The sequence below is a fragment of the Polypterus senegalus genome, chromosome 15, assembly GCF_016835505.1.
Source record: "Polypterus senegalus isolate Bchr_013 chromosome 15, ASM1683550v1, whole genome shotgun sequence".
Lineage (NCBI taxonomy): Eukaryota > Metazoa > Chordata > Cladistia > Polypteriformes > Polypteridae > Polypterus > Polypterus senegalus.
Genome location: NC_053168.1, coordinates 73,806,801 through 73,821,591, shown reverse-complemented (window position 1 = coordinate 73,821,591; position 14,791 = coordinate 73,806,801). Strand labels below are relative to the sequence as shown.

At 40.8% G+C, this 14,791-nt stretch overlaps 1 protein-coding gene across 3 annotated transcripts in view; it reads right to left on the bottom strand.

The window, feature by feature from the left end:
- Window positions 1-8,866: 8,866 nt before the first annotated feature.
- Window positions 8,867-14,791, bottom strand: part of LOC120515667 (trichohyalin-like) — a 974,785-nt gene continuing 968,860 nt past the window's right edge. For all 3 annotated transcript variants that reach the window (XM_039736884.1, XM_039736886.1, XM_039736885.1), the window contains 2 exons: window positions 11,342-11,561; window positions 8,867-10,398 (listed from right to left, as the gene is read on the bottom strand). In XM_039736884.1, the coding sequence (XP_039592818.1) occupies window positions 10,251-10,398; window positions 11,342-11,561 (368 nt within the window). In that variant the 3' untranslated portion in view covers window positions 8,867-10,250. The remainder of the gene's footprint in view (window positions 10,399-11,341; window positions 11,562-14,791) is intronic.

The window sequence follows — 14,791 nt, the reverse complement described above, 5'->3', positions numbered from 1 at the left end:
ATAAGCAAGCATTTCTTCTATTTTCCTTAATTGTGGCCTAAGTAAACCCTTGCCCATAGAATAGCCTAGGTAATGTGTCTCAGACATGCCCAGTTTACATTTTTTAGTTAGCAGTAAGGCCAGCCTGTTTCAAGCTTCCAAGAACGGCTTGAAGCCGCTCTAAGTGTGTTCGCCAATCATTGCTGAAAATCACGACATCGTCAAGATATGCCCCAGCATATTCAGAGTGAGGACGCAGGATCTGATCCATCATGCGTTGAAAAGTCAGAGGTGCCCCGTGAAGACCAAACGGGAGTCTTGTAAATTCATAGAGTCCGTCTCAAAAGGCACCTGCCAATAGCCTTTCCTGAGATCTAGCGTGGAGATATAGCTCACCTGACCCAGTTTTTCCAACAGTTCATCGACACGGGGCATGGGATAAGCATCGAATTTAGAGACCTTATTCAAGCATCTGAAATCGATACAGAACTGAACCGAACCGTCTTGCTTTGGGACTAATACGACTGGGCTGCACCAGTCACTTCTACTTTCACGAATTACACCCAGTGGCAGCATCTTTTTTATCTCTTCGTGCACAATATTTTGCTGCGCTTCCGGTATCCGGAACAGCCGCATCTGTACGTGAACATCAGGTTCAGTGGTAATTTTATGTTTTGTAATGTTAGTCTTGCCTGGTAAATCTGAAAAGACATCAGTGTTCCGTTCTATCAAAGATAACAGTTCTGTCTTTTGCGTGTCAGTAAGATCGTTACCAATGGTAACATCGGTCTGAGAAACAGCAGCCAAGGAAGTGTTAACCTTTGTCGGTCGTGCCATTCCTTCAAGAGGTTAATGTGTAAAATCTGGAATGGTTTGCGCCGGCCTGGTATTCTAACCTTGTAATTTACCGGACTCACACGCTCCTCAATAATGGCGGGGCCCTGCCATTTAGCTAAGAATTTGTGTGGATCCGAGGGAACCAGTACCAAAACACGATCGCCAGGTTTGAATTCACGGAGCTTACTGCGCCTATCGAAAAGACGCTTCTGAGTTTCCTGTTCTCGTTGTTGGTGTTCCACAGCAATAGAGGAAAGCATAGAAATTCTGTCTTGCAACGAAATTAGTCGATCTGCAAAGCTTGGACCTTTAGCTGCTCTCTCGTTCCCTATCCATTCCTCACGTATACACATCCAGGACCCTCGCGCCGCCTGCCAAATAACATCTCGAAGGGACTCAAGCCAGTGGACGCCTGTGGTGATTCTCGCACCGCATACAAAACAAAAGGTAGGACAGTGTTCCAGGTTGTGGGATCATTATGAGCAACTCGCCTGATCATCTGTTTCAATGTTTTGTTAAATCGCCGGTTAAACCATTCATTTGAGGATGGTAAACAGTAGTACTCAGTTTCTTAATAGCAAAGCTGTCACACAATTGTTTCATCACGCGAGAAGTGAAAGGTGTGCCTTGATCAGTTAAGATTTCTCTAGGGATACCAATACGAGTAAAAGTATCACATAGTGCTTTGGCTACAGTTGAAGAGTTGGCCTTTTTCAGCGCAATCATTTCTGGATATCGTGTCGCATAATCAACCAACACCAGCAAATATTGGTACCCATCCTTAGTCTTAGGTAAAGGTCCCACAATATCTAATCCCACATGCTGAAAGGGAACTTCCAATATGGGCATAGGACAAAGGGGAGCCCGAGGAGGCTTATAAGCAGAGACGATCTGGCAGTCTGGACATGAAGTACAAAACCGTTCAACATCTTTTCCCATATTAAGCCAATAAAATCATTTTGATAACCGGTCTCTAGTTTTGTTGGCACCGAGGTGCCCCCCCAAGATGTGTGAATGTGCCAGATGCAAAACAGTTTCCCTATGTGCTTCAGGTACCACCAGTTGTTCAATAAATTCCCCCTCCAAATGATCTGAGATCACTCTGAAAAGGCAACCGTCCTTTTCTATAAAGTGTGGGGTTTTCACACCCCCGGAATTACGCTCTTGGTAATAAGAGTCATTAGCAGGGCGAGCCTGTTTAAATGCATATTCTAATGAGCTATCAATATGCTGCAAATGCACAAAATCTGATTGTTCATTAACGCTCGGTTTGTGTTCGGAGGCGTTTGCAATCTGGGAAGATGTAGAAGGACCAGCCCATTCTGGAAGATTGTCGGGGGTGACCTCTGTCTCACTGGAGAGATCGGGTTCAATATCTAAGTTGGGCTCTAGATTTTCCCCGGCCGCTACCAGTTCTTCGTCTTGGTGTTCTTCTTCTTCTCGCCCCCCACTAAGTTCATTAGTGGACTGGAGTTGATCACACCGGAAACATCTAAGGTTGGCTCCGCTTCCTAAATATCCTCTGCGACGTACACGTCGACGTGCTCTTTAGTGTCCACGGTTTCCTCTGCCCGCTGTTGCCGCTGTCTCCCCAGAAACAGGCGTCTTATCTAGGACTGGATTTCCCGGGGTCCTACCTGACCCCATTTGATTTTCAGGTCCTGCAGCTTGTCGATCGAAGCAACGAGAATGTCCTGGACGTTTGTTCACAGGTTGCGAAGCAGCACGAATTCCACCGCTCTTTCTCCAATCGGACTGTGAACCCTCTAATCGTCTGGACATAATCGTTAATGATTTAATATCATGACGTAGAAATTCATCTCGAAGAACTGCAGGTATGCCGGCCAGTAATATATTCACGACAACTGTTTCCATCACGTCTCCTTCAAACCAGCAGTGCACTTTATGTATCAAATCTTGAATTTGCGCACGGATTGGGTCATCCATGTTTAGTTTCCAGTCTTTAAGTGCATAAGTTTTAGACCTCTGAAATAAGTCTTCGGCAGCATCCATCTGTGCAACCACTCCTGGTACCACTTGTCAAGCTTGGATCACAGATTTGCACAGAGACACAGGAGGTCGTAGAAAAAAGAAGGATTTTTATTCAAACACTGCAAACACATGAGCTTAAACGTGCTCCATGACAAGTCAGAGATGACAGTTCCGCTAGGAGCACAAAGAGAGATAAAAGCAAACAATCAATTCCAAATCTGACAGGCGCTGCGCACGGCTTTTAAGTCGGCGGAGTACTGCGCGAGGCTTGTATTACGCGTTATAGTGCAAGCATAAGGAGTAATGTGAGGGTAGTCAGTGTTTCAGGCCTTGTGGTTTTCCCAGGGGCGTTTGTGTCTATTTGGGGTGCGATCAGCCCTCCAGCTCACAATATATATATATATATATATATATATATATATATATATATATATATTTTGTAACATTCAATTGATCTTGTGTTCCAATCTCTTGGCCGTTTTCCTTCACTGAAACTGCTGCTGCAAACACTGTCCCAGGTCCAGATCTCAGCATTAGCTTTGCATAGTTTTACTTCCGGCATGCCTTAAGTTTGGAAACTCGGTCTGCCACACTTTTTCCCAGCACAAAGTCTCCTCCAGCATCTGTGCACCCATGTTGATGGACCATAGCAGAAGTTTTGGTGGAGCCAAAGAGGTAGCAGTCTCTCACCTTTCTATACCCCACTGTGCTGGTACTGAAAATGGCAGTCCAGACTGTGATAAGAGGTCCATGGTGAAGGAAGATTTTTGAATAAATAATTGAGTCCTGGAGCGGGCAGGCTCCAAACGGGTGCAGGTGTACACAGGCAGACACCACTCAGGGTGATTGTGGTGCTTGGCATTCATATGCAAATTCAACTGGGTCATTCAGGTGCCTCATTCTCACCTCAGAGTGGTTGGAGGATAGCACCTGCAACCAATTAATGCTCTATAGTGAACCAGAGAAGGGAGGACAAAAAAAAACAAGACAGCAAGACAGTAAAGAATGACAAGGAATGGAAGTTAAAGGAAAGAAAAGGAAAGGAGAGAAGAGCAGAAACGGGATGAAGCCAGTGCAATATGACAGGTGAATCAGGCGGAGAGGAAAGTGAGCCCCGTGAGCAGAGTGTATGGCCAGAAGCTCGAAGGCTGGATCTGCAGAACTGGATATAGCATTTCCTGCTCTCTCTCTCTCTCTCTCTATTTCTCTTTATATATTGATATGGTAATCAGTAAAGAACACCACTGAGCCTCAAACCACAGACACTACAATACCCAACACAATTCCAGGTTCAAATAAATGACTTTTATTTGACAAAACGCCTTTCACATATAATCACTAGCAAAATAAACCATTCACAGTTTTCCTTCGTCCTCCAGAAGGGCATTGCCCAATGCCTTCTGGCTGACTCGAATTTAAGTGAGGCAGTGGGCTTTCTTTTAAATTAGACCTGGGAACTGCTTCTGATTTCCTGTCCAGGTTGTCTGGAGCATTTCTGGGTCATGCAGAAACCAGAGCAGTCCTCTCTGCTCTCTGGCGTTAATCAGGGTAGGGCTGTGTTTCCGGACTCCAACTCCCATGCCAACCTACGGGTGTCTTAATCCAGTCCATCCTTGTGGAACACTGCCACCCCATGTGCCACCACACTTCTGAGAAATTAATTCATGCATTTATTTCTAGTAGGATTGACTACTGCAATGTGGTGTTCATCCATCCATCCATCCATTTCCTAACCCGCTGAATCCGAATACAGGGTCACGGGGGTCTGCTGGAGCCAAATGTGGTGTTCACTGGATGTTCAAACTGTTCTTTATACAGCTTCCAGTTCATCCAAAATGCTGCTGCAAGAATTATTACAAGAACAAGAAAATACAAACACATAACTCCAGTTCTTAAATTTTTACACTTGCTCCTGGTTAAGTTTGGGGCAGATTTCAAAATCCTCTTGTTAACATATAAAGCATCAAATGGCCAATGTCCGACTTACTTGTCTGAACTTATCATGACTTACAAACCAAAGCGCACTTTAAGGTCTCAAGATGCCGGTCTGCTTATGATTCCAAGGATTAATAAAATAACAGAGCTCTCTGTTACAGGGCCCCTAAACTGTGGAATGGTCTGCCTGCTACTATAAGAGATGCCCCTTCAGTCTCAGCTTTTAAATACCGGCTGAAGACTCACTACTTTAGCTTAGCATATCCTGACTAGAGCTGCTGATTATCTGTACAGACTACATCTCTGCTGTTAGTCATTAGCCCTAAAACATAAGTAACATAATAGTTATAGTTTGTTAGTAACCCTCACCTATTCTGTTTCTCTTCTTGGTACTCAAATGTGGCACTTGGTGCCACGGCCCACCTGCCAAGTTGTTTGGCCTGCCTATGGTAAAGTCATCCTTTCAGGATGATCGCAGGAATCATGGGAAAGAGGGGTCCTTTCATCGGATTGGCTGGCCCAGCACTGTTCCAGCAATTGAATGGCCAAATGGGGGAGGCAGCTTGATGGATGAGGTCTCCAGGAATCTAAACAAATCCAAATCATATTATGTGATATCATCTACTGTTAAATTCTGCTACGTACTTCTAAAATTGTTATTTTAATACTTTATTGAGGATTTGTTCTGTTCTGTGTATTGTATTGTATTGTAGTGACCCCCTTCTTTTGACACCCCCAACCTACGCCCAGCCTACCTGGAAAGGGGTTTCTCTTTGAACTGCCTTTCCCAAGGTTTCTTCCATTTTTTTTCCCTACAAGTTTTTTTTTGGGGAGTTTTTCCTTGTCTTCTTAGAGAGTCAAGGCTGGGGGCCTGTCAAGAGGCAGGGCCTGTAAAAGCCCATTGCAGCACTTCTTGTGTGATTTTGGGCTATATAAAAAATAAATTGTATTGTATTGTATTGTGTGGGGGAATGAAATGCTCCCAGTAAGCCCATTCACCAAGTCCATCTATTATGGCCTCCTGGCCGGGTACAAATCCTTCTATTGTCCTGGTCAGGATGCCTGTCCTTCCTCTCTGGCACCTACAATACACAGTATGTGTATTAATTATAATGTATAGTGTACAAAACACGATTCTTTTGCTTTCTGGTTTAGTTTCAAAGGCTTAACACTTTCCTGCAAAGCTTAGTCAGAGAGATGCAGGGTTAGCTGCATGCTGCACGACTTTCTTAACACACAACTCTCACATCCCATGTAATAAAGAGTTTTTAAAGCGTCGCGAAATGCAATTAGCCTTCCCCAGCTGTCTTTTCAGATTTGTCTTGAGACTGGCGGTCCGGCCCATCTCCTGGACGGCGGCTTTAAAGAAGATGTGTTTGAATTTTATTAATTTCAGGAAGATAGAAACAGAGTCAAGTTTCATTGGATTTATTTGCTTTGCTTACTCATTTTACTTGTTACTGAAAGACTCCAAAGTTTGTTTCAACATCTTTAAGAATAAAGTGTGCTTTAAAGAGAACTGTTTTTTAAGTTTTACTTGTGTAACTGAGTACACATACTGTACACCATGCATGCACACACATATATACAAGTAGTTTTTAAGCCTTGTATTCTACAAGCCATTTGTTTTAATCACGAAATGAATAACACAGTTATAATGATAATACATACAGGAAAAAAGAATTCATAGAATACTAATGACTTACTTAGGAGCCGTAGTCATAACTTTGAAGTCCCAGTAAGTCGGACATGTGAAGTAAGTAAAACAATGATGGTTCTAATTTCTCGTAAAGTAACCAGTTTAAATTACAGGATTCGAAGTAAATCAAACAATTTTATTATGTTTCCAGATTTAAAAACATACTGTATATAAAATAAATGCACATCTTAATACATAAGAATCACATACATTATTATGCATATAGTATGAAAAAACCTTTAGTATTGCATGATTCTTTTACAAAATGGTAAAAAAAATCTTTAGAAAATGTAATGTTCTAACAAGCTGCACAATGTTCAATGTCTTTTTATCAAAGAAGATTTTAATAAGGGGCAGTTTAGGGATGCTTTTTGGGACACTTTGGGAGCTTAAAAATGGGCTGACTGAGGCAAAAACTCCAAACACAAAAAGTAAAATAAAAATATTGTTGGAAATGCAAGCAGTTCCTAAAACAATTTTTGTTAACAATCTTACCTGCAAGGGAAGGACAAATAAACGATTTTGATTTTTGATATCATATAGTGTTGATAATTATTCTTCTGCATATATTTTATATAAGAATATGGGAAGAAGGGGCCTGAGTTGCTCTGGAAGCTTGAAAATTGTAATCTTTTCAGTTAGCCAATAAAAGGTGTAATCTTGCTTGACTTTTCACTACATCCATAATGGCTAACACAGTACAACACCCTCATCTTATATATAAACGTCTATGCGTGGAAGTGTGTGTGTCTGTGTCTTGTACAGCGGGTCCACAGCTCACGTCAAGAGGCCAATTTTAAATAAATATCGCCACGCTTGCAGCTTAGCGAGGGGGTGTGGTGGATGTCTGGCCAAAGTGGTTCCTGAGGAGTTCGTGATGTGGGCATTTCTCACCTAAGTGCACAGGTAAGAAACAGTCTGCATCCGTAACTGTTCCCAGGAGCTGCTGATTGCTACAGCTACCATGTCCTCTTCATAAATAGAAGTGTGAGGCAGCTAAAGGGGAGAAAGGAAGAAGAAAAAAGGAAAGAAAGAAAAATTGAGGTTGCAGGAAGCAGCGCAGAGAAAGCCAGTGAGAGAGAAAAAGAAACTGACGTTGCGAGAGGGAGGAAGAAAGCAGGAAGCTGGGGAGAGAACTGGTGTGAGCGAGCGAGAGAGCAAACGCAAGTGTGTGCCCGCAGTTAGGCAAGCAACTGGACAGTGAGCCCTAGTAGTGGTGTTTGGCCAACACTCGGTGGGGCAGAAGGAAGTGGTCGCTCCAGCTGAGCAATCAAGGAGCTCGAGTGACCAGAAATAGGATGGCTGGCTGTGTAAAGCAGAGAAGGCAGCAGGAGTTGGGAAGCTTGGGTGGTGAATTCCCTAACGTGGGCGTCCTGGTTGCCAAGGAAGCCAAGTCTCGGTCTGGAGAGTGCGCGACCAAAGCCAGGAATTGGGAGGCCTTCAGACCAGTGGAACCGGACAGTAGAATGGTCAGCTGCTGAGAAGGCGACTCTCCTGTTGCGGGGCCCAGACAGGAGAAGCAGAAGAGCCGCCAGGTAAAAGAAGACACCGGGCTGTGTTGCTTTTTAAAGGGTCTGCTTCCAGCGTTCTTTTAACCTGCTTTAAAGGATTGTTTTTTCTATTGGTTTTAACCACCACGATTTCACTTCTGTTTTTATGGATTATTTATTTAATAACTTTGAATGCACTGCACTTAATTAATTTGGACTTTGTTTTGTTGGTTGTTTTTTAAAAAACACTTGACACCTTTTTGCACCATCCCCTTGCTCTATTTGTTGTGCCTCACTGCCTTGCTCATCGGTGACATTACCGACGGTGACGGGTTCAAGGGCTCCCGGAAGCAAGATGGGAGCATGCAGCGAACCCGCATCGTCACACTGTCTGGACTGGAAGTGAAAGGTGGAGTCTGGGTAAGGGCTCCACTTCCGAGAAAACAGAAAACTTGCTTAGCCACTAAAAACACAAGTGAGGTGAGCACATCAGCAAAACGAAACCTCAGAAGAAAGAGACACTCGCTTAGTCGCTAATACAGAAGCGAGGCGAGCACATCGACAAAACGGTATCCCTTTTACTTTTCCTCCTGCCGTTAATGAACAAGCGATGTGAGCAAGTCAGCAAAATGAATCCTCCTAGGAGAGAGATGCCCAGAGTAGTTCCTTTCAATTACCTGACATCTCTACATTTCAATTTTTTTCTGACGATTTCAATAGTTTCTAGGACCCTGGGCGTTTTACAGCACGGGCTTACACAGCTAGTAATATATAAGAAAAAGAAATATTAATTAAGATAAGAAAAAGCACACATGCTGGACTTTACTGCAAAAATTAAATTTGAGCAAGTGAAATGTATTTATATAATGGCATTAAATCATGTTTTCCTGATTGTAAGAATTATTGACATCAAAAAATTTGTATTTATAATTTGTTAACTTACTTTAAGAAATCTTGTCAAATAAATTTTGTTTACTCCATTGGCAGATATTTTTGCTAAATAAAAGCGAACAACTCCCAATTTAAAGTGTTTATGATTTTGTTTAGTTTTTGTATATGCATTTTTTGCAGTGCTGAATCACGAGGCTGCCGAACTGCAGACAGACTTGCTACCATCTGTGCTCCCCTACAATCACCGTACACCAGCACTGAGGCAGAGTTTTCTGACTTGAAATGAAAAATATTATTTTGGTTTTCTCAAATTTTTACACGATTAGATTAACTTTAATTAACGTTTCAGTGAAGTTCATGTTTTGGGGCCTTGCTGCCTTGAGATTGATCTAGTACTAAAAAACATTTTCCCGAGGTTGTTTGAAAATACTGCAGCCAAGAAGAAATTCTCATTTATGTCTACTATTTCTACTGTATACTATATATGCACACATATTTTAGTTGGATGTGGAGATTATACTTTGGATCAATCTTGACTAGAACAGGCCTTTCAGCCCAAGCAAGCTTGCCAGCTCTGTTCACCTAATTTCTTCAAAATAACTCTCTACCACACTACTTGTGTCTATGGTTATCTATATGAAGAAAAACATTTTAACATTTGTGTGAAATCTACCATTGACCATCTTCCATTTGTGTCCTCCTTGTTCTTGGTGAACGGATTTTAAAGTAACAGCCAGGTTCTACTGTGCTAATTCCCTTTATAATTTTAAACAATTCAATCACGTCACCTCTTTATCTCAATTTTCTTAAACTGAATCTCACACAGTATTCTGTCTTATTTTTATTTACAGAATTTCAGTGCACAAAAACCCTTTAATGTAATCCAAACCATGAAATGGATTATACTAAGCATAACTTTCAGGATCTAACTGTCATGGGCTTCTCTGCCATCAGGTCATGGTCACTTATTCTTTGATCCGGCCCTCACAAAACTAAATATAGTAAGGAAAGAGTAAAGAAAAAAAATGACATAGAAGTTCCTTGGAGTTTCTAAGTTCCTTGTGCTAATGCAGTCTGTACTTTACTTTGCTGCCAGACTTTGAGCTTGTCTTAATCTTTGTGTCTTGATTTTAAGTGTTATTAAACTTTACATTTTTCTTGTCAGCATTCATATTCAAAACAGAAAAAAAAAGATCTGCACCTCAGAGGGTAACTAATTGTTCTCAAGTGCTCAGTGAAGTGCCTTTCAGAAGTAACGTCTTAATAAGTGTATAAAAATAAACTTCACAGGAGATCCTTCTACTAAGAAACAGACAAAATCAGCCGGTAATTTATCATAAAACCTGTCAGTTAAGAAATCAGAGAGAGAAATTAAAAATGATTCCGATTATTGATGTTTAATAGATAACGATTGTTCTTAGACTTTATTAGTAATTACTCAGTTCAGAGGTCTTTACGGCATCATAATAAGCGCAGATCCATGGACGATTAACTTCCTGACTCTGTTCCAGACCGGTAGCTTCACATAAAAGGTCATTGTGGAAATGAAGACGTCTTTCAGTTTCCCATTGCTCTCTGAAAAAAAAAGAAAGAAATTCAGAGTAGTTGCCAGTGTAATGATTTTTTGTCAACAGAAAATAGCGCATTTGATGTCACTTGGGATGGATGAATGACAAAATTCTATCTTCTCGTTTCAGATTAACCAAATCTCTATATAACATTATGCATTCCTTTGGCTGTACAAAAGTGCACTCACCCAAAAAGCAGACATTTTAGTATAAACAAAAATGATACATGTTAAATAAATGCGGTATGATTATATTTTAAACTTTATACCAACATTTGGATTTTCTGATGTATTTTCTTAAACCACTGTGGACCACCGGGGGGAGTACTGCTCCCCAAACCCTAACACAGACAGGCTGAGACACAAGTCTTTCCCAATAGCACAATACACAAGCACAAACTAATATTTCACATTCCTTTTCTTCCTCTTTCTTTCTCTCTCTGTTCCTCTGTTGCCTCCACTCCTCCTTGCAAGCTTTGTCCTCCACCTCCTGACTCTGGCTCGCTGACCAATGGTCAAGCAGGTCCTTTTATAGCACACCTGGATGTGCCTCAGTTGTTTCTTGACCTTCTTCCAGCTGCACTGAAGTGGTGCCCCAAAGGGTTCAACTGTAGCTGTAGCACCCACTGGTGGCACCAACAGAACCCAACAGGGCTTCTCCGGACTACAACTCCCAGCATGCCCTGCAGAGACCTGTGGTGCAGTAGCAACTCAGGGGTGTTGCCCTCTAGCATCTCAGGGAGGATACTGTCCCAAAGATGTCCTCTCCCTCGGTCCTTCCACCCACCCACCCAGGTAATGGTCCTGGCCATCTGTCACACCACATATACAGTAAATCAACAACTTTCTTTTTTTCTTATCATTAAAGTAAATCTGCCTGCCCTGTGCTGCATGCGTCTGTTTTACTGAGCTCTTATACTGTAATGGACTTCCTTTAGGGAGACAACAAACCTGATGATGCGTTCCGCCTCTTTTCGTGCTGCCTCCATTCGAATCTTGGCTGCTTCTTGTTCCTGCCTCTGCTTCTCCTCCTGTTCCTTCCTTCTCCTTTCATCTTCTTCTCGTTTTTTTCGCAGGTATTGATCCCGCTCTTGCTCTGCCATGGCTGCTAGGTAAGCCTGCTCCTCTAAGAATTTTTTCTCTTCTTCCATCCTTTTCCTTGCGGCCTCAGCTGTAAACAGACAATGCTTTTTTTTAGAAAAGAAATTCAGTAAGTATAGTTATATGAGATCAGACAAATAGTCTGGTCAAGGAGAAGAGGAGGAGCAGAGATTCAAAGTGAAAAGTGAAAAGAATGATCATCAGGCACTGCCGTGTGTGGCAGCCTTTCTGGCAGCTCTGTGTACGACTTTATATTTCTACCTTTTCTCTATCTCTATGATCTCTATGATCACTCCTATCACTTTCTTTTATGCGGATTTGTGAATTTCCCCTTGGGGATTAATAAAGTATCTATCTATCTATCTATCTATCTATCTATCTATCTATCTATCTATCTATCTATCTATCTATCTATCTATCTATCTATCTATCTATCTATCTATCTATCTATCTATCTATCTAAAACGCTTTGAGTCACCAGTGAAGCTTTGTGTAAGAGCAATACACATACTGGGCAGCCTGGAAGAATGAGAACAACAAGGCCAGGTTGTATGGTGTGGATTGTCTTACTCTATTTGCTTTCATTTAGGGCACTAGCTATTTAAATAATGCTTAAAGATTAAAAGTTATTAAACATGCTTTCCTGGTTGCCCATTTGTTTTACACTACTAGCTGGGAACCGATCCCTTTCACAGATAGACCAATTCAGGAGCGAGGAAAGAAATCTTTGAAAGTGACAGTCGTACTCTGGTGAAGTCTGATACAAAGCACCTGAATGCTTTGTTAAATGAATGCCATATGGACAGATGAGATAAAAGTGTAACTTTATGTATTACGTGGATCTCACTATTTCTGGGATAAGGCAAAAATAACATTCCTCAGTCAGAACATCATAGCAACAATCAGAGATGGTAGTGGTGGTATGATGGTGTAAGGATGCTTTGCTATGTGAAGGCCTGGATAAATTCAGGCTGCAAAAAGGACATAGCAGTAATAGAAGAGCTCCAGAGAAGAGCAACTAGGCTTATTCTAGGGCTACAGGGGATGGATTATGAAGAAAGATTAAAAGAGCCGAGCCTATACAGTTTAAGCAAAAGAAGATTAAGAGGAGACATGATTGAAGTGTATAAAATTATGAAGGGAATTAGTACAGTGGACCGAGACTGTTACTTTAAAATGAGTTAATCAAGAATACAGGGACACAGTTGGAAACTTAATGGTAAATTTTACACAGAGAGCCATAGACACTTGGAATAAGCTACCAAGTAGTGGAGTAGACATCAGGACTTTAGGGACATTCAAAACTCGACTTGATGTGTTTAGAAGAATTAAGTGGATAGAACTGGCGAGGTTTGTTGGGCTGAATGGCCTGTTCTTGACTATATTGTTCTAATGTTCTAATATTTTAACTGCCATTATTGAAGGAATCACAAATTCTGCTGTGAATCATAAAATTGTTAAGGCGAATGTCAAGTCTTCCATCTGTGACATGAAACAGCACAGTTGGATCATGCAGTAACACAATGATCCAAAACACAAAACCAAGTCTATATCAGAATGGCTGAAATAAGGCAAAATTAAAGTGTTGGGTTGGCCAAGTCAAAGACTAGACCTAAACACAATACAAATTCCGTGTTCGGAGCTGTCATTTTGATTAACCTATCAATGTTTCTGAAATAAAGACGTTCTGAAAGGAAGAATTTGGCTGCAGTCATCACAGCTGAAGATGGTGCAACCAGTTATTAAGCAGTGAGGGGACAATCATTTTTTCACACAGGGGCAGTTGATGTTGGATAATTTTGTTGTAAGATGAGATATTTGTTCACTCAGGTGGACTTTATCTAATATTAAATCTAATATTAAAGATCTAAAATGAGTCATAAATTTTGAAATAATTGAGGCTATTTTAAGGAAACTGAATAGGTGAACATAGGAGTTTTCAAGAGTGTTACTACCATACTTGTTTTATGTGAGACAAATTAAAGGGGAGGCAGGAGCTTTAGGTGAAAATTTCAATGACCTGTCTGTCTCTTCTTCCATAATTAGGTTACATCCTCACTACTACATTTTCATGTAAAAACTGTTGTTAAGTGAAAATAATCTCATTCCACACTTGTGTTGTCATATCATTTACTGGCAACACATTAAAACAATGAAAAACTCATAAGATGTGTGTTTACACACAAGAACAGCAATGATGAATGTGAAAAACAAAACCACAAATTGTTTTATTTGAACTGATGAAGAGTAACACATCAGTATAAAGTGAAAATGATCTTGGTCCACACTAGCGTTTTCATATCATTTACGACAGTGTCTCCGCCATCACAAAACAACCAAAAATATGTTTACAAACAAGAACAGCAATAGCGAATGTTTTATTTGGACTGATGAAGAATAACGCCTGAGTATAAAGTGAGCTGCTGAGAATACAGACTGGGAGTCATGTCAGTGAAAGTACAGTGACATTTAAGGTGCAACAAGGAGCACTATCCGTCACCTGAAGAGGCATAAACAGTGGGAAAAGACAACCTGCACAGCACAGAAATGAAATTTCAAAGTTAATAATCACAGCAAAACTTAAAGCCATAAGAATTAAAGATAGACAAGAAGATATAAAAAGCAGAAGCCATTCAGGACATGGCCACATAATAAGCATGAACCAATCAGAGAGCAATTAGAGTCTGTGATTTCAAAACTCTCTGTTTTCACCCATCCACAGTATAAGAATGAGCCAGTGTGTTCAGAAATATGTGCCTCTTATGTGCATTTTCAAAAGTCTCCATTTTCGGAAGTTAATAATGCTGGGGTGGTGCAGACGAAAGATGAAAACGGAGATTAACGTCTGTGTTTTTTAAATAAAAAATGTATCAGTTTCAATGTAACCTCGGATAGCGACCTGAAAGGAGGTTGTTAGTTCACAACCCTGTTTCGTTCACGGGTCTATCCACAGTAGACAGGTCCTAGAGACTTTGAGAATGGTTGGCTTGACAAGTAAGGAAAGATGTTATTACTTTGAAAATGATAAACGCTGATAGCAAGATGTGGGGTATGTAATGCCATGCTACTTCATTCTTCATTTCACCCAGAAAGACAAGTCTCATGCTGGCATCCCATATCTTTCTATTTTGTTTTCACACATTATCCGGTTTTTTAATCACCGCAATGAAAAAACTACCTTACGGTACAAAAAAACGACTAGTTTTAAAGCTTATGATTATTTAATTAAATTTATTTTATATGTTTTATATGTTTATATTTCATTGATATTATTTTTCATTTTGTTTGTTTCTCCAATTC